This window comes from Macrobrachium rosenbergii, chromosome 56 (assembly GCF_040412425.1).
Source record: "Macrobrachium rosenbergii isolate ZJJX-2024 chromosome 56, ASM4041242v1, whole genome shotgun sequence".
Classification (NCBI taxonomy): Eukaryota; Metazoa; Arthropoda; class Malacostraca; order Decapoda; family Palaemonidae; genus Macrobrachium; species Macrobrachium rosenbergii.
In genome coordinates, this window is record NC_089796.1 from 23247719 (window position 1) to 23268391 (window position 20673).

General features: G+C 39.3%; 1 protein-coding gene across 3 annotated transcripts in view; it reads left to right on the top strand.

Moving 5' to 3' along the window:
• The window catches only part of LOC136836750 (zinc finger protein 658B-like), a 33549-nt gene extending 13652 nt beyond the window's left edge, over window positions 1–19897 (top strand). For 2 of the 3 annotated variants that reach the window (XM_067101299.1, XM_067101298.1), the window contains exon 3: window positions 16272–19897. In XM_067101299.1, coding sequence (XP_066957400.1) covers window positions 16281–17306 — 1026 coding nt within the window. In that variant the 5' untranslated portion in view covers window positions 16272–16280 and the 3' untranslated portion in view covers window positions 17307–19897. Of the gene's footprint in view, window positions 1–15663; window positions 16105–16271 lie in introns of those variants that run through there. The other variant, XM_067101297.1, reaches the window with a different exon arrangement.
• Window positions 19898–20673: the final 776 nt, after the last annotated feature.

Below are 20673 nucleotides of genomic sequence, written 5' to 3' on the forward strand. Positions count from 1 at the left end.
TTACGTGGGGATAAATTCCAGAACCTACCGTGGAAATGCAAAAATCCCCTCTAAAAATGCTTATAACTGGTTCATAACTGCCAAATACCTTGTACTCCTTAAACTAAAACATGTACAACTACCTATTTTAACATTTCACTGCTTAATTTGATGGTTCAAACAAAAATGTACCTTAAATTATCATACTAAAGCAATTTGATATAATTTCAAACAAAAGTACATACACCCCAAAAACACCCAAAGTAACCTTATATTACAGTACTCTCCTACTACTGTTACTCTTAAGTAGGCTATATACACCCCTAAAATGCTTATAACTGCCTGTTTTAACAGTTCATTGCTAAACTTGACAGTTCTAACAAAATATACCTCAAAGTATCATCCCAGAGCACCCTAATATCATTTCAAAGTCATGTTGCAAAATTAAGTGTACCAGCCTATAACTGTTACTCTTAAGTATTCCTTATCATTCAAATACGAATGTTTTCTTTGACCTGTGTAACTTCGCGCATTGTTTTGTGCACACTGTAATGCACTGGGCGTACATTTTACATATATTGGTATTTTCCTGTGTTGTAAGATGATTCAAGTTCCTCAGACAGGTTGGTATCGTTCTCGGCTAGCACTCTACTAGGCCCGTGTTCGGTTCTCCGACCAGCCAATGAAGAATTAGAGAAATTTATTTCTGGTGATAGAAATTAATTTCTCGTTGTAATGTGGTTAGGATTCCACAATAAGCTGTAGTTCCCGTTGCTAGGTAACCAGTTGGTTCTTAGCCACGTAAAATAAATCTAATTCTTCTGGCCAGCCCTAGGAGAGCTGTTAATCAGCTCAGTGGTCTGGTTAAACTAAGGTATACGTAACTTTTTGTAAGATGATTCTGAAATGATATTTACTGTACAGGTACTTATTTTAGGATAGTACTGTACTAGTATTGTATAGAGCATCTAAAATACGTGGGTAGTTTAGAATGACCAGACACATACCTCCAAAGAGAATGCTAGGTTTGTTATATCATGTTAGTATTTTCGTGATTATGTACAAATACATTTATGATAAAAAAATGATTTACTACAGTAAGTTCTTGGTTTATGTCATTTTGTGGTTAGTCCTCACCATCTCCCATAAATTTATTAACAAATTCTTGTGCCATTCTCTCTCTCTCTCTCTCTCTCTCTCTCTCTCTCTCTCTCTCTCTCTCTCTCTCTCTCTCTCTCTCTCTCTCTCTCTCTCTCTCTCTCTCTCAGTACAGTACAGTCATATCCTAAACTTACACGAGGTTAGGTTCCAGAACCCCTCACGCAAGGCGAATTTTCGCCTAAGTTTGGCATTATCTCTAAAAATGCTAATAAAAGCTTATTTCTGGAGTTTAAACCCTAAATATGACCCTAATCATGCTCCCAAATTATTAAGCTAAATTTCAAATGAAATTAAAGTTACTGTAATTTCATTTAAAAGTTAACAATACATACACCATAATAAAAGAAATAAATGGTTGACATAAAAATGGAGAGTTGGAAGAGAATTTCTCTCTCTCCCCCCATTCTGATCGATCTGACTTTAGAAGTCTTCTCAATCTCTTGTTTTATAACTTCTTTATTCTACATCTCTTTCTCTTTGTTGTGAAATGCTTTTTCATGAGCAAACAGTGTTTTTTTATTTGGACTCCCATTGTTATTATGTCTTTGTGCTTTAGAACGTATTTGCCACACTAGCGCATTTACAGTTCGTGGATGGTACAGGTAAAATTAGATCAATTTAAACTCTGTACTGTACAAATAGACATACAGAGAAATAATAAGTTGTACAAATGTGTGAGCGCTAACTACGAAAGAGAGAGAGAGAGAGATAAGGGTTGTCCTTACTTAAGAGAGTGAAATTATTTATCAGTTATTACAGAGACAGGGGGAATAACATCAGAGAGAGAGAGAGTTGTCCTTACTTGAAATAACAAGTTAAATTATTTTTTAATTATTACGGAGACAGAGAGAATAACATGAGAGAGAGAGAGAGAGAGAAGTTATTCTTACGTTAGATATCAAAAGATGGAAATTCATGATTTGTGAAGGAAAAAGACAGATAGTAGGTAGAAATCCTGTGACATGCTGTGGACAACGATTGACATATTTGACAGCTTTGCCCTCGCCCATCTCTTCAAAGTTTCACAAAAGATTGGGCAATGATAGTTGTTTGTTTAAAATATCATATTGCAATACACTTCCTGAACACCTGAACTCGCCCTTAATCCCACTAGCCCGAACAACTCCCAATTACCAATCCTGCTATTGGGAACTTTAACAGCCAGCATTACCAACGCTGCAGGTAAAGTCTTGTCACTTGAGCTACCATAACAAATGGTTGGCAACGCTGACAAAAGTGTGTTGGCTGTCACTCTCACTTTCGTCAATTGCTTTTTGTTCACGCTGCTAGAGGGTTGTTTCCTTCTGTAGTGTGAGGTTTTAATGCTATTGCCCGACTTCTCTTTGTATTTTGGACTTCTGGTGAAGACCTGGATTTTATTTACTGGTTTTTTCTCCTGGATTTTCTGGATATCTTCGATGTGGAATGTCTTTTGGAATTGGACTTGCTGGTTTCCGGTCTTGATTGATCATCATGGACTCTTTCACCTTCTACTACTGCGCCTTCGGCTTCGACGTCGACCTCAACTGCCCCTACGACTGTGGATGCTGGAGCTCATCACTTCTTCTTCCTGCCAGAGACGGATGAGTACATTGAGACACTATAGATATGCTGTCAGGTATGTAGGAAGGTTAAGTGTGATGTACAGACACATTGCAATGAATGTTCCGATTGGAAGGCACAAGAGATGGAGGATTACATTTGTCATCTGAAGTCTTTGGCTAGTAAAGGTGGCAAACGTTGGTCAGATTTTTGTTGCCTCAAGTGTCTCAGGCTTCTGCTACAGATCAGTTGATGGATTTAGTGAGTTCAGAGGTAGTCAAACAGATTGCAAGTAGTATGGAAAATTTAATAGCTAGTCTTCTTCAACATTTCTCGGATAGGGGTAGTAGTAGTGTTAGGATGTCTAATCCTTCTTCCTTTTCAGCTCCCCTGCCTGTTCCAGAACCAGCCCTAACAGTTGCTGAGGGTAATGGCAGAACTGCAAGCCTCCGAGTGGGTAGGGCCTGCCGGCCCCCTTGGCGCGGAGCATGCAGTGAAGGATCCCCCCCCTCAACCCCCTTGTAGTATTGATAAATTTAATGTTGATAATGTTAGTCAGGATTAAGATCTAGGTGTAATAAAGGAGGATAGGTCTGGGTTTAGGTAGTAAGGAGAAGGTAATAAGGGTGCTGAGTCGTTCTCCTGGATGGGTTCTGGTTTCAGGTTCAAGTGGTTTTTGTGCTCTGGCAAGAGTTTCACCTTCATCTCTTCTTTTCAGTCTGGCTAAGTCTGAAGTCAATGTTTCAGTTCCGGTGGTGCAGAATCCTTCTGCTCTAGCTCCTAACTCACTTCCGACTGTTTCTGAATCCTCTACTGTAGTTTCCCCCTTCTCTGTGTTTTTCTACTCCTCCATATAGTAAGGTGGATTCTGGTGTGTCCTTTCGGCTTCTAAAAGTAGTTTGCAGGACCTGCAATTGGATGTGGCGGAACATAAGGCGGATTTGCTGGGTCTTTCAACGGGTACAGACCTGTGGTGAGAGGTTATTTTTTTGATGCTTCTGTAACATTAGAGAGTATGTGACACAGTAGTGTCCAGAATTCATGTCGGATGTGTTAAAGGATTATCGAGGGGGGCGCAGATTCGGTGTACCTTCTGTCCTGTAGTTCTAAGTTTTCTTCTGGGTTATCTTGCGGCTTCCTCATCTTCCGTTTTCCCTCCTTCTTTGACTCTTGGCCTTTCCTCCTCTCAGGTAACCTTTTTTAAGTGTCCGCTATCTCTCTGTCTTCCGCCTTTCCTTCCTCAGTACAGTCGGGTTATCTGTCACTTCATCTCCTGCTCCCACATTCTCTGCTGCTCCTTTTTTTTCCAGTCTCCTCTTCGGCCTCTTCTTCTTCTGCTCCAGTCTTTCCTGCGGCTTGCGCATCTTCCGTTTTCCCTCCTTCTTCGACTTCGGCTTTCCTCCTCTCAGGTAACTTTTTTATGCGTCGGCTATTCCTCTGCTTCCCGCCTTTCCTTCCACAGTACAGTCTTCTCCGGTAGGAGGAGCTTCCGGACAGGTGAAAATGCAGTTTTGGCAGAATTTGGCCGCAGGCGTTTCATGTTCCATCCCTTCGGGTATGCGCAACCCCTTGCTTCCGTTTCTAGCGGCTGTTCCAGTAGTATCAGGTTTTTCACAGGTTTGCCTGTCACTTCCAGTCCGGGTTTGCGCTCTGCAGTTTTGGGCATGACTTGCGGTACCTTCTTCAAGCGGTCCGCGGCTTTCATTGCCTGCATTTTCCGTGGCGGTAACTCCGAGGGTAGCTTCTACCTCTTTCATTCTCCCTCCTTCATCTTCTTCCGCCCCTCCACAAACGGTTTCATTTGCACATCCTCCCCCAGGGTTTAGCAAGTGTAGGTTTGGCTACTCTCACTCGTCTTCCCCTTGGTAATAATAAATGGGGAATCGGCTCCAGGTTTTTCTCGGATCAGCCTTCTCTTCTTCCCGGTAGTTCAACTATGCGAATTCAGCTCGGGTACCCGATTAGGTGTGGGGCTCAGCATTTTGGTTAGGGTGGTCTGCTTGCAGACTCTTCGTAGATTGTCCGGCTTCGTTCAGTTCTCCTTTGTTGTTGGTCTTAGACCGTTCAGACATTCTTGAACAGGATTCTTATCGGAGGTGCAGGAAGATTCTGGCGGACTTAAGAATCATCTCACCTAGCAGTAGCGATTCTGGGCGCATGCTTGGTATGTTACTTCTTCATTACCCTCAAGAAAAGAGCTCTGGACCTCCCGATTTCGTCAATTCAATCTTTTTTTTTTGAGACTTTTATGACACTAAGCCAGCTCCTGCCTATTTTTAGCGTTGGCTGGTTTGGTTCGATCCAGGTTAGACAGGCTTTGGGGAGGGGACCCGGTGGTTTGGCGTTCCGTTAGTGGCTAATAGACCAGGACTCTTCTCTTCTCTGTTAGCGTGAAGACAATTTCGCGGTTCGAGTGCATGCGACGGGTATCAGGTTGCCATTTAACAAATCCGTTGAGCAATCATGTCAAAACCTCGGCATCGTCTCGACTCGTGAGACTTTCTTAGGGGAAGCAGGGGGTTTGGGAGGATGTGTTTGTGCAATCAGACTGAGGCTCTTGCACACTCTCTCTGGATGCTATCAGGTTTACTGTAATGGGGTTCTAAAGACCCATGGCTATGTTGTCAGGATCCATGGCTGTTTGCAGCCTAATAAATTTATCTCGAAGGGTCTGGCTAACCAGGCGGAATGCTTTGGCACGTCTCGACTGTTTGGAGCAGAAAAGTCATTTCTGTCTTGGTCATCTTCCCCCCCTCAGTATCAGACATTCATAAGAGGATTGCTTAGAACACCTCAGCCTTAGCTAAATTCTTTGTTCAGGATGATGATGTAGCCAGTATAGCGAACATGGTTGTTTCTAACTCATGTCTCCGTGTGACAATTATGCATCGTCGGGTAGGAGAGTGTTGAGGTATTTTGACAATTGGTTGATCCTTGCCTCCTCTCTAGAGGGAGCTAGTAGGTGAGGGTCGTATGGAATTACCAACCTGTTCAGGTGGGAGGATTCTCTCTCTTCCTTTGGTTTCCCAACCCTGGAGAGGATCAGTCGGTCCTTCAGCACGTAGAAGGTGCCTGTCCAGCTGAGAGCGGCTGATATCAGCTTGGAAGAGAAGCCTCTTGGGAGAATGTCTCTCTCACTTTTAATTCAGGGTCTCGTCTCTGGGTGCTTTCTTTTTCAGGTGCCCCTCAGAATCGCTGGAACTTCCGAGCTTGCAGCAGTTATGGTTGGGAAGCGATTCTTGTCTGTTGGAAATCGTCTGTGGTGGTCAGAAGATGTGCATCGACACCAGGAAGGTCTATCAACTCCCCTCTTCCGACATTCATCTGTACACAGATGCCTCAGATCAAGGTTGGGGTGTTTCTTTGGAGGAAACCCAGGCCTAGGGCCTCTGAAATTCGGGACACAAAAGAGTCAATAAATGTTCGGAAAATCCAAGGCTGTAAAGGGAAGCCCACTCAGTGTGGGGAGGCTCAACAGAAAATACTATAGCACAGAGAGAGTCCTGAGGAGGTGTAGAAGAGCTTGAAAAGTGTCTCTTCTTCCCAAATTTATATTGGGGAGTCTCAATGTACTGGCGATTACGCTAAGTCACTTTCCCAACAGGTATTTGGGAGAGTGGACTTTGGCTCTGGAAGTAATATAGTCAGGTTCTTTCAGTGGCAGCAACTGTGGACTTATTGTGATGTGATTAAACCATTGCCTTCTGGTTTATTTCTCACCAGTGGTGGTCCCCCCATGTCGATGAGCACTGATGTGACATTACAAATTGGAATCACATGCAGGGGTATGCTTTCCCTCCATCGGTCTCATTCATCAAGTATTAAGGAAATTTGCAGGAGAGTGTCAAGACATCTGTGACTCTAATAGCTCCCTGCTTGCCCACTAATGCGCTTGGTTTCCAGAACTCCTAGAGCTCGTCTGGAAGTTCAATGTCTCTACCCATGTAAGTTCTGCTCCAGATGACGCATTCTCACCATTGTCAGCCAAACCTCGCATGCTGTACCTAGTTGCAGGGCGACTGTAGAGAGAGCCACTAGGCAGTCCCAGACTCCCTAAAGCTATAGCTGGGCAACTTTCTTTTAGAAAGCCAACCGTAAACACCCCACCAGGTTCAGCTAGACAAGTGTAAGTTGGTAATCGAAAGGAAGGTCATTCCATCTCTAGACCTTCCATAGCCAAAATAGTTTTCTTTTATTCCTTCGGAAAGTTAAGGGTCTTTCGTATGGCTATTGCTGACTGCCATTCAGCGATTAAGCGGTACAATTCGTTTCCATCTTCTGAAATCTCTAGTAGTAGATAATCGATGATTTATTATGTTCTTTTAGATTCCAACATCCTGTCTTGCCGACTTAGGCCCTCTGTGGGACTTGTTGGAAGTAATTCAATATTTTCATACATTCCCTGCCTTTTGAACCCATTGAAGCTATAGCGTTAAAAACACTGACTAAGTTTGCTTTTAAATGCGGCTTTAGCTTCAGCTAGAGGGTTGGGCAAGCTTCAGGCAGTTTCTAGGTTGGGTTCCTATGTGAGAAATGATGTTTATTGGTCTGTCTTCCGAAATTTTTGGCGAAGACATTCGGAGGTTAAAACTCTGCCTGGTTCGTTTAAAGTTCTTTATCTGCAAGTGTTCGTTACCAGCGATCCAGCGGAGATATCTTTACATCTGGTACGAGCATTAAAGTCTTATTTATCAAAGGTTGAGAAACTCCATCCACTTCCTCATACACTTCTTGTCTCTCCGCGTAATCCTTCCTGTCCTCTGTCAAAGAATGCGATTAGTTACTTTCTGAGGGAGGTGATTTCCCAGACTTCTCAGGGTTGTTCTACGTCGTCTTTAGCTCTGTATTTCCCCGACGCTTTGTATATGGAGAATGTCACTAATCTTCCTTTCTAAGGGGTGTTAGTGCCAGCTTCTATTCTGGAGCAGCTACTTGAAGTCCGTCTCAGTGTTTACTTCCTTTACTTAAAAGACTTTCGATTCGCCTCATAGCGTGTAGCAAGCGAAAGTCTACTGTCAAGTGCGTTCATTTTAGCTGGTGGTTTTTAGACTTAGTCTGTGCGGAGGTTGGAGGTTATTCTATTGGTCCGTGTGCTTAACGTGAAGTCTATTATCTAGAGTGCGTTCATTTAGCTGTGAGGTGGTATTCGCTTAGTGCGGAGTTTCTTAGGTTATTCTCTTAGTCCACTTTGTAGCGAAGTCTATTTGTAGGATCGTTCATTTAGCTGAGGTGGTATTCATTTAGTGAGAGATTCTTAGGTTAACCCTTAAGCATACGACCTCTATTTACAAAGCGTCTCGTATGCCATCGGCGTTGGAGTTAAGCGCCAGCGGAAAAAAAGTTTTTTCAAAAATCACAGCACGTTTAGTTTTAAGATTAGAGTTCATTTTGGCTCCTTTTTGTCATTGCCTGAAGTTTTAGGTGCAACCATGAAATGAAAAAAATATCATTATCATATATAAATATTGAAATATATGACAGCGTGAAAAAAATTTTCATATATAATTTTATACAAATCGCTGTGAGCAAAGCGGTTAAAGCTAACGACTTATTTTTTCTTTGTATTGTACTAAATTGCGATGATTTTGGTATATAACAAATTGTAAAATGATCAAAAAGCAACACAGAAAATATTATCACAATATGATGCATGAATCCATGCGATGCGGAGCGTAAAAAATGTTTTTTCAAAATTCCATAAATCGAAATATTGTGCAAGACTTCCCGTTTGTTGAAAAAAGAAGCTAATTGATTGAATATTACTAGACTGTAAGTGTTTTAGCTTACAATTGCAGTTTCGACCATTTAGTCGAAGCTAAAAAGTGACCAGTCCAGATTAATTTTCTATTTATCGTAATTTTATGAAAATATTTCAAAACTGATAAAGCTACAACCATGAGTTATTTTCTGTTGAATTGTACATGAGTGCACATTATCATATATAAAAGTTTATGTAACGACTAATATAAAATGGTGCAAACATTCGACAAACGTGACAAAAGAATTTCTGGTGTTCAGCGAGTTACGACGGACGTAAGGAAAAATGTTTTTCAAAAATTCACCATAAATCAAGAAATATTTCAGAGACTTCAATTTATTGCAAAATAAAGGTAAATGATTGAATATTACTAGAATAAGATTTTGCTTACAATTTACGTTTTAACCATTTGGGGTGGAGTTAAAGTTGACGAAGGTTGAAATTTTGGCAGTTATAAATGATTTTGTGAAAATATTTCCAAAACTGATAAAGCTACAACCATGAATTATTTTTCTATATTTGTATTCTACTTGAAATTGCGCACATTTTCATATATAAAAGTTTATGTAACGACTAATGTAAAACGATGCAAACATTCGACAAGCGTGACAAAAGAATTTCTGAGATGTTGGCGAGTTACATGCGCAGACGCGTGGAAAAAGTTTTTTTATAAATTCGCTGGAAATCAAGAAGGAATATTGTGCTAGCGACCAGTTTGTTTGCAAAATGAAAGGTACATGATTGAATATTGCTAGAATGTAGAGTTTTAGCTTATAATTGTGTTTTTACCATTTTGGTCGAGTTAAGGATTATTGAAAGGTTGAAATTTTGGCAGTTATCGTGATTTATGAAATATTTCAAACTGATAAAAGCTACAACCATGAGTTTATTTTCTGTTGTATTCTACATGAAATTGCGCACATTTCCATATATAAATTTATGTAACGACCTTAATATAAAGCAGTTGCAAACATTCGACAACGTGAAGAAAGAATTTCTGGCGGATGTGAGAAAAGGTTTTTTCAAAATTCATCATAAATCGAAATATTGTGCTAGAACTTCCAATTGGTTGCAAAATGAAGGTAAATGATTGAATATTACTACAAATGTAAGAGTTTTTAGCTTACAATTGCGTTTTTTTACCATTCGGTTGGGTCAAAGTTGACTGAAGGTTGCATTTTGGCAGTTATCGAATTTATATGAAAATATTTCCAAACTGATAAAGCTACAACCATGGGTTGTATTTTGTTAATATTTTACATGAAATTGCACACATTTTCATATATAAGAACTTTACAATTGACTAATATAAAAAGCAGGTGCAAAAATTGCAACAAGTAATGAAAGAATTTCTGAAATTTTAGGCCGAGTTACCCCGGACGTAGGAAAAAGGATTTTTCAAAATTCACCATAAATCGAAATATTGTGCTAGAACTTCCAGTTTGTTGCAAAAATGAAGGTAAATGATTGAATATTACTAGAATGTAAGGAGTTTTAGCTTACAATTGCGTTTTTCGACCATTTTGGTCAAGTCAAAGTTGACGAAGGTTGAAATTTTTGTAATCGTCGTGGTACATCCTTGGGCAACCAGACAATTTTATCGACGTGTGATCGATCAGTAGTGCTTTTAGGGTTAACCAGATAGAGGAATTCCTTGTGGTCTTTGAATTCTTAGGCAACAGTGATAGTATAATCACATGAACTTAGGTTTAGTACATTTTAAGTATCTTAGTCTTTGATAGTTTCCCTACGAGAGTCCAAGGGGGTGCTCTAGTAGGCTAGGCTATTTTGTCGGCGCAGAGATACTTCTTTGCTCGTTGATCATCAGGCCCTATCTGGAGGATCAGTGTCTCAGCATGCTGCTTCATTCCCCTCCATACATGAGAGGCTCTGAATAGCCACATGGGAGGTTCATCGTACTCCTCCATACATGAGAGGTTCTGAAGAACCACATGGGAGGTCGATGGACCAAGACAATACAGACCTGACTGGCGATCAAAGTACCCTCCAGCATGTCTCGTCACCAAAAGCATCGATTGATAAGGTGAGTGTATAACTAAATAACTAAATAGATATACTATGCAGAGCAGATCAGTGAGCTGCCATCTCTGCGGTTGTAAAAAGGGGGTGCCACAAACTTAGATGGTTCTCCTGGAGGGACAGTGGCTCTGCACTCAGCCTCATTCTCCTCCATACATGAGAGGTTCTGAAGAGCCACATGGGAGGTCGATGGACCAAGAGTACTGACCTGGCTGTCGATCAAAGTACTCTGCAACATGTCTCTTCACTGAAAGTATTGATTGATATGGTGAGTGTATGACTAAATGGATATTTTATGCAGAGCAGATTGTGACTACCATCTCTGCGGTTGTCAAGCGTGCAATAGAATTGATTCCTCCTCTAAATGTTGTTGTCGGGCAAATTCAGGTGTTCAGGGAGTGTGTTGCAATATGAAGTTTTCATAATAAAACTAATATTGTAATACTTGCCTGAACACCTGAATGATTCCCACCCTCCTTTCCCCACATCAATTTTGACCTTGAATAAAGCAATTGTGTCAGCGTTGCCAACCGTTTGTTATGATAGCTCAAGGGACAAGACTTTACCTGCAGAGTTGGTAACGCTGGCTGTTAAAGTTCCCAATAGTGGGACTGGTAATTGAGAGTTGTTCGGGATAGTGGGATTAAGGGCAAATTCAGGTGTTCAGGTAAGTATTACTATATTAGTTTTATTATGGAAACTTCATAATTTACTATAGAAATGTATAAATTTTGTAAATACAGTTATATTATTATTTTAAAATTAGTACTTATTATTAGGTAAATCATTTATTTATCATACAAAACAAATAAACATATACATTAACCATAAAAACTCTCTCATTTCAGTAAGAGATGAGAGAATTTTTATGGTTCAAGTATACATTTATTTGTTTTGTTGATAAATAAATGATTTACCAAATAAGTACTGATTTTCAAATAATAAGATTAAATAATAATAATAATAATAATATAACAGTAATTACAAAATTTATACATTTCTGTGTAAATTGTGATATTTTAAACAAACAAATATCATTTCCCAATCTTTTGTGAAATCTTTGAAGAGAGGGGCATGGGCAAAGCTGTCAAATACTGTATGTCAATTGTTGCCCTGGCGTGACAAAGGATCTCTCTCTCTCTCTCTCTCTCTCTCTCTCTCTCTCTCTCTCTCTCTCTCTCTCTCTCGCTCTCTCTCTCTCTCTCTCTCTCTTCTCTCTCTTTTTCTTTTTCTTTTTCTTTTTCCTTCTAAGTCATAATTTCCATCTTTTGATATCTAGCAATAAATTAACTTCTCTCTCTCTCTTTCTCTTTCATGTTATTCTCTCTGTCTCTGTAATAATTCATAAATAATTTTAATTTATTTCAAGTAGGATAATGTCCTCTCTCTCTCTCTCTCTCTCTCTCTCTCTCTCTCTCTCTCTCTCTCTCTCTCTCTCACAGTTCCTCATTGGATGGGTTGGTAGCATTCTCGGCTATCACTCTGCTGGGCCCAGCGTTCAATTCTCCGACCGACCAATGAAAAATTAGAAATTTATTTTCTGGTGATAGAAATTCATTTCGTTATAATGAGTTCGGATTCCACAATAAGCTGTAGATCATTGCTAGGTAACCAACTGGTTCTTAGCCATGTAAAGTAAATCTAATCCCCTTTGGGCCAGCCCTAGGAGAGCTGTTAATCAGCTCCAGTGGTCTGGATTAAACTAAGGTATACTCTCTCTCTCTCTCTCTCTCTCTCTCTCTCTCTCTCTGTAATAATTATAATCATTTCACTCTCTTAGTAATGACAATAGCCACTTATCTCTCACTCTCTCCGAGGATTTGCAAATGTCGCATGTCTGTTGAAAAAATCGCGATATGACAATTAGTTAAGTTCAATGAAGGGTTAAACTGTCTGTGATTCAACTTATTGTGTAAGATCAGTATTGCTGTATACATATACTGAGATAACACAGCAAAATATCTATAACATGTTTATTTCTGTCAGAATCTATTATACTGTATTGATCTAATCACCATAAAAATATTTAAAATCAGAATTTCATACATAGGCTCAGTAATTATTCTGTGACAGCGTGTCTCTCTCTCTCTCTCTCTCTCTCTCTCTCTCTGTAACATTCTCTCTCTCTCTCTCTCTCTCTCTCCAAACAGTATAATATCCTTTAATAAAAAAACAGCAAAATAGCAATGAAAAAGTTGTTTCATTTACAGCTGTACTTAGATTTGTAAAATCCACAGTACTTAGACTTGATGCCAAATCTCTCTCTCTCTCTCTCTCTCTCTCTCTCTCTCTCTCAAACAGTATATGATGTCCTTTACTAAAAAACTTCAAAATATCAATGAAATTCTTTCACTTACAGAATCTATTTATACTGTACTTAGACTTGGATGTAAATACCACAGTTCTCTCTCTCTCTCTCAGTATACATATATTTTAATGAAAAAATACAGTAATTAATGAATATACAGTACTGCTCTAAAACAAAAAAACAATAAGTGATAATTTCAGAGATATGGCCCAAAGGAAAATCCGCAAATTAGTGAAAATTCCCCGCGGACAAGTGAATGATGTTCCACAAACATCTGCGACAAAGTGAACCGCGGAAATGTAAAATGCGTGAAACCGGGGGTCGCTGTAGTCTTATGCAAGTCAATTCTTACATAAGACGACAAGGAGAAGCAAATCAAGAGATTTATTCAGACTAACAAAGAAAATACCTTATCCTTTGGACAGAGTCCAGCAAAATTATTTCATTACCTTGTTTTGTCCTAGTAAAAAACTATTATTGCAGACCAACTCAGCAGAAAAGGGCAAGGTCTCCAGTCAGATAGTCTCCTCTTCCTCAGGTTTGCCAGAAGTTGTGGGACCCAAACACCCATCTGTTTACGACTGCCCAAAACACTACACTTCCAGTTTACTGCCCTCCATGCCAGGGTCCTCAGGCATGTGCAGTTGATGCCTTCCTTCAAGAGTGGTTGAATCTGGACCTTTATGCTTTTCCTATGTTGGCTGTTTTGAGGAAATACTCAACAAGTTGTGAACTTTGCAGATCACAAGGATGATTTTGATAGTGCATTTGTTGCCCCAAAGGGGATGGTCCTCCATCTTTCATCAAACCTCCACGCACTTCATCTCACTGCGTGGAGATTGTCAGTTGTGTGTTATAAGCTAATGGCATTTCTAGAATGGTCAAGGAACCAATCCTTAAGTCTAGAAGGCCCTCCACTCATGTATCAATAACAGTGGTTAGATTTTTATCTTGGTGTTTGTCCTGAGTGATATCCAGCACCCGTTCCACTAGGTATCGTGGTTTAAGCTCTACCAGTATCTCAGGCAGGCAAAGCAGTTTTCTGTCACAGGGATCAAGGATACCACTTTACTTTGCTTTCAGTTCTGCATCATGCTGACTGGAATATTGCTCATGATATAAAGTTTGAAGATGTTTTCAGTCTTTTGTACTGGTAATTTCATCTTCCAATCATGATTTACGATGAAATTTAGGTGTAATCCTTTAGATGTTAACGTAACCGCAGTTAAGCCCTCACTTAAGAGCTTTGAAGACACTTTTCTTTCAGCTCTTGTTGCGGCAAAGTGTATTAGTGAGCTTCAAGCCCTCTCTTGTATGGGGGCTTTGTTCTAGTGGTAACCTCTCTTTACTCTCATTGCTTAGAGAAAAGATATACCTAGAGGTGGAAGCCCTTTCCAGTTTTATTACATTGCATAATTTAACTGCTTTGGTAGGCAGTGAAGAAGTGCTGTCTTTATGTCCAGATTAGAACTAAGAGTTTATATTAGTGAGCTTCAAGCCCTTTCTTTTCTTTGGCTTTGTAAGTGGCAATCCCTCTCTTTTCTTTCATTGCTTAGAGAAAACATTTAGAATTAAGCCCTTCCCAGATTTGTGACAGTGCCCTAATTTAACTTTAGTAGCAGTGGAATAATGAACAATCTTATGTCCAGTTAGAACTCTAAAGGGTTTACCTGGACAGACATAACCTGTAAGAGGAGAAGTTAAATTTTATCTGTGGTGTTAGAAGGCCAAACTCTCCTATGTCCAAGATGGCTAAAGTCAATGCACACACAATTGATTCCAAAGCTTTTACCATTTTTGGAAATAATCCTCATGGCTTCCATACTGTAAAACTGTCTTTATTTCTTGAAAACCTTTTTCAAGAGAAGGTTGTCTTGCAGTTCAGGGGAGATATAACTGTTTTTGCCTCATTATTTGCAAATGTTAAATTTTAGCATGGGGTGTGCAGGCAGTCGCCGGTTTACGACGAGGGTTCCGTTCTTACGCCACGTCATAATCCGAAAAATCTTTGAAAATCGTCAAAAATCCTAAGAAAACCTCGCTTTTAATGCTCTGGGTGTATTGGAAATGATGTAAACTCCATTTTTATTGAGTTTTTCATCAAAAAACCTCTAAATTTTTATTATTCTGCCGTAACCTTGGAACATCGTAAGCCGGACCCGTCGTAAACCGGGGACCGCCTGTAAAGCCCTTTGTCCTCTCGTTGCGGCATAGACACTTTCTCCTGAGCCAAATATGGTATTAACCTTGCTTTCTGTCTTATTTTATTGTCAGATGTTAGGAATCCCGCTGTTGAATTTTGGGAGCATGAGAGTACAAACTGTTGTATAGGGGTATACCTTCATATATGAAGGTGGTAGTTTCTTTAGTTTTGGACTGTCGGTTATGGGCTTTTGACTCAGGCACAGGAGTCACCAGTACTCTACGAGATAGAGTCCTTTTTTCCTTGTAAGGATCCTCTGACAAGTCTCGCTATGAGGGCTTTACACCTTGTTGTGGTTCCAACGTCTGGTGACAGTACTTGCCAGTTAGGATCACACATCAGGCAGGAATGCTGAGAAGCTTTTTTTTCCTCCCCATTAAAAAAGCTTATAGTTCGTTTGGCTGAGCACTGTTTCTGTGGCTGCACTAACGCACCATCCTCATTCAATGTGGTAGTCAGCTAGCTTTAACAGTATGTAAGATTCATTCAGAATAATGAAATTTTCATGATAAAATTAATTATTTGGATACTTACCTACTGTTAAAGTGAAACCCACCCAGCCTCCCAACATCTTAATGGGTGGTCATGAAGAAATCTGACCTGAATTAAACATTCCAGCACCATCTGGTGGGAACAGGTAATTACAGAGACAGTCCTAGCAGGTTAGCCAATAATATTTTTTTTAAAACGCCGATTGCACCTAATGGTTAAACAGTAAAACTAACTTTAACAGTAGGTAAGTATCCAAATACTGTACAGTAATTAATTTTGTCACGAAAATTATCATTTTTTCACAGTAGATATGTTTCCTTAACTCTTAATACTGTACATTAAACAAGCAGTTTTTATCTTCTAAGCTATTTATACAGGTCAGCTAGAGCTGTTTTGCTTCCTAAAGAATTGTAATACTGTATGTCCATTGGTTTGAGGTTACAGTAGCTCCTGAGTAAGGTTTTGTTAATCTGGTTTAGTGGCAAATCTGATTTGACTGCAAATTTCAGGTTAAATTAATTTTTCTTTGAAAGCAGAAGTCAGGGTGCAGTTGCATGTTTCAGTATCTTGTTACCCTCATACGTCATTATTAGAATGGTATGCATTACCGTGGGCCATCTAGTAAGTATTAAAGTCATTATTGTATGCTTCACTATTATTGTATTGAATAACTCAGCAGCACCTGCATTTATAATTGCTATTACCTTTGATAGGAGTTGTAAGTTTTTTGAGCATCATGGATGAATATTATAGTTATCATTTTTTTTATCTGATTTTTATTATTGCAGAGACAAAACATGAGTGAAAGTTCTGCCACTCCAGCAGCAACAGTTCCCGAACAACCACAACCACAAGCACAGCCAATGAAGACAGAACCTCCAGATGACAGGAAGAAGTATGAGTGCATATTATGCCACAAACGTTATCCATTCAAAGCTAGTCTCAAGATGCACATGGATATACACAAAGGGATCAAGAGATATGAGTGCATTGTATGTAACAAGAAGTTTATGCAAAAGGGCCATCTTAAGAGACACATGCAGACCCATGGGGAAATTGTATATGAATGCATTGTTTGTAATGAGAACTTTTCAAGTTTAATTGCACTTGAAAATCACATGGATGATCACACTGGAGAAAAAAGGCACAAATGTAACGTTTGCCATAAAAGTTTCAGTAGTGAGCGTTTTCTCCAGAGTCATTCAGACCTGCATCGTGTAAGGAAAAAGTTTCATTATGAATGTATGGTGTGCAACAGAAGGTTTGTAAGTGAGGGCCGTCTCAAAACACATTTAGAGTCACATGATCAAGAGGAAAGTCTGAAATGTTCAGTATGCCATAAGACTTTTTCAAGTGCAGAGGGCCTCAAATTGCATAGAGAATCTCACAAAGAAACAAAATATGAGTGCAGTAAATGTAACAGGATATTTTTAAAGAAAATCCATCTTCGAAAACATATGGAAAGCCATGTTGAAAAGAATGTGTATGAATGTGTTGTTTGTAGTGTGAAATGTTCAGGGAAAGATGAGCTTGAAACCCACATGGACGAGCACAGAGAAGCAAATAAATATGAGTGTAACCTATGTGGGAAGTGCTTTTCACAGAAGGGAAATCTTAGAATGCATGTGGAGCTGCACACCGGACTAAAACCATTCGAGTGTGTTGTCTGCAACAAAAAATTTGCTCGGAAGGGAGCCCTTAAGAACCACATGGATATTCACAGTGTTGAAAAGAAATATAAATGCCCTGTGTGCAGTAAGAGGTTTGCTCAGAAGGGTGTTCGTTATCATCATTTAATGAAACACAAATTGGGAAAGACTTGAGTTATTTGTGTGGCTTTCCTGAGGAGTTCAAAAGAAATTGCATGATGCAGTAGTTTTATTGTAAATTTGGTACCTGGTTTTTGCATATTACACTAAGTTGTTGGAATGCCTGTTAACTAGCATGTCAAGACTTTTGTCATGTAACTTCCAGTTACCTTTAAAATTTAATGATGAGAAGTCTTTATTGAAGGTTGTTAAGATACCTTTTACAGTATTCTGTACTGCAGTACTTAATTTGCTTTCCTGTATTTCATGTTTGTTCTGACAAAGTTTACAGACCTTTGTCTTGTATAGGAGTATTCTTCAAGGGAAAGACCGTTCAGTCATTGAAACCACAGAACTACAGTTAGACAATTAGCATCATCAGCATATGCAGTCAGTTTGATCTTCAGACCTTGCCACAAGAGCAAAGGTCCAAGAACACTTCCTTTAGAAAAACCTGAAATGGCATTACTGAAGTTACTATACTGACTATAATGGCCGTCAACACACACTCTTTGGGTTCTGCCTATTAAAAATTCATGTGAAATATTTGCAAAAGATCCACCAATTCCTAATGATCTTAGCTTGTAAGTAAGTGCTTCATGATTTACATTGCCAGTGGCTGCACTAAAATCCAAACTAACCATGTGTGCCTCAGCACATTCATTAGGAGCACTCCAATACAGTAGATATTGACAAGAGTGCATCACTAAGCACCAAGGCCTTTATGAAACAAACTGTAATGCTGGTAGCATGTTATTATCCTCAACAAGCCTATAGAGATGCTTAGAGAGCAGCTTCTCAAAAACCTTAGATAATCAGAGATAATTGAAATTGGCCTATATTCTTAGGGGCGTGAGGGTGGACTTACCCCTTAGGTAATGCAGCAGTGTTTCTTATCTTCCAAATATAGAAGGAAAACTTGCAAGTCCAAGTAGCTTCCTAAAAATGTAGCTACCAAGCTACATAAGCATATCCTCCAAGGTGTAATGGTGGGTGTTGCCTGCAAAGCGGGAAAGTGTGTGCTTGGTGGTCTTCCCCTTCTCATCCAGATCCCAGGCAGCCCAAGGCTGGAGTTGTGTTGGTCTAGTCTGATGTAAAGAAGGCTGCAGCAAGATGATGTGACTCCCTCTGCCTTCCCACCAAAGGGGTTGGCAGTCATAGATCTACAGTAATTATTATTAGGAATTTTATAATAATAATTTTACCAATGGGACAGTATTTTCCATGTAAAGACAATAGTTACAGGTTCCCCTAAACTTTTCCTAGAATATCCCATCCCAAGGCTACATTCAGAGGATACAACTCTCTCCACATTCCCATTGACAAGTTAGGGCAGGAAAGGTTGCAGTTGCAGTCAGTTAATTGTCATCAAGTATCTTCTGATAATTATTACCTACCAAGTTATATCCCCCCTCCCCCCCCTACGTAGACTGGAGAGAGAATTTATTCTAATCTCTATATTCCATAGGGGGGCAGTGCCCTCAGTGCACCTTCACGCAGTACACTTTAGGTACAACTTGAGGTTCTTTGCAGCGTTCCTTTGGTCCATAGCTGCAACTCCTTTCGTTCCTTTTACTATACCTCCATTCATATTCTGTTCCATCTTACTTTCCACCCTTTCTTAACAATTATTTATTTCATATTGCAACTACTGTACAAGGTTTTCTTCCTGTCACAGCTTTAAAACATTTTTACTTGGTTTCATTCAAATACTGAATGACCTCAGGTCAGCACGCACCTTTGGCTCAAATTTCATATTCCATTCCAAATCTTTATAATTATGTTCAGACCTAACTGGTGTATGGATCATCATCCTCCCCAATAGTAAATGCCAGGCTTTTTAAGACATTACCAGAATCTTCATTCTCATGCTCAAATGTGTGACTGTGAAGCTGACAGTTTCTGGACAAAACTTCCCAACTAATTTGAAATTCACACATAAGAAGGAGGTTTGTTTGTTTCATAAGACAGATTTCAGTTTTGTCCAGGTGTAAATTTTGCTCTCAATCTGATGCTCCACCATCACCAAACTGTAAATTTGTCCCGGTAGCCAAAGGGAAAAGTGTGTTCAGCCAAGAAAGCGGCTGGGATTCTCTTGTTAACTATTTTCAGTGACTGAACCATTTTTCACTCATACTATTACAGTATATAAGATGGGAGGTTTGTATATCTAGTAAAAATGAAATTTTAAGAAAATTGTAGTATACTAATGCAGGTATTGCATAGAGAAGTCAGTACCCTTTGCAGTGCAGAGATTGGTAAAATATGCATTAGGATGTAGTTATAGAGCATGCTTACTTTGTATTACTTAAAAAATATCAGGGATTGCAGGTTACTTTACTTTTTAATGATCAGAGAGTTGTGTTTCTTACTGGTAGAACATATCATAGTACAAATCATTAGTTGGTTGTGGGGGCATCTTTACTTATGTAGAGGTTATGTAGTTTTAGTTTGTTTTGTGATTTAATATATCTCTGTACTGCTGTAACATTGTATAGTTTTATGCTACAGGTATTTGCTTCTTCTTCATATGACTTTTGGCCTCCCTTACAGAGGCTGTATGTAAAGAATATACTGTAGTGGCATGCATAAAGTTCATGTTGTACTGAACATTTCTGATTTTCCTTAATTAGTAATTGTGGCGTTTGACTTCAATTATTTATCCTCTATAATGCATATAATACAACAGTCCTGATTATACAGGTACTGGTCTGGTATAATGTAGAGAGCATGTCCACCTGTTTATCTTTTACACAATCTAGTCTGAATAATTGTGCAAATTATCTCTCAGCTTGCATGTTCAAAAGCTAGAATTCTAGTCATGCATATTAACTTTAACCTGTAATGGAATATTAATTTAAGTCCTTGTGGACTTTATAATGGAAAGCGTAGTTGGAGATGGGAGAAAGAATAACAATAGAAACTTGACAAGACTTGGAACACACAGATGATGCTACCTTAATCAACAAAACCACAAATTATTCCTACAGGAATAAAAACCATTGCCTCTCAGGACTGTTTCTCAGCATGAGCTGGAATCTGTCCTTGAAACCTGGTAACAAGGTGGTTAACTGTAGGTAGGTGGGTGAGTGGAGGAAACCCCACCCGCTTGCCAGGAGCAAGTGCAGTACTGTAATTTATCTTTGGCTGCAGGTGAGTTTTAAGATTTCTTGCTGCACTCTGCCTGACCATTAAGTGGAAACTTCTTTTGAACAAGAAAAGTGAACAAAAGGTGTGAAGGGTAAAATTGGGTTTTTTGCCACTTTAATGTCCTTGGTGTTAGTGTGACCAGTTTTGTTGCTCTAAAGTTGTAGGTCCTGTGAAGAGTTTGCTGGCTGGTCTCGCTCAGAGTAGAGAAGTTTGGTAACAGCCAAGGAAGGCC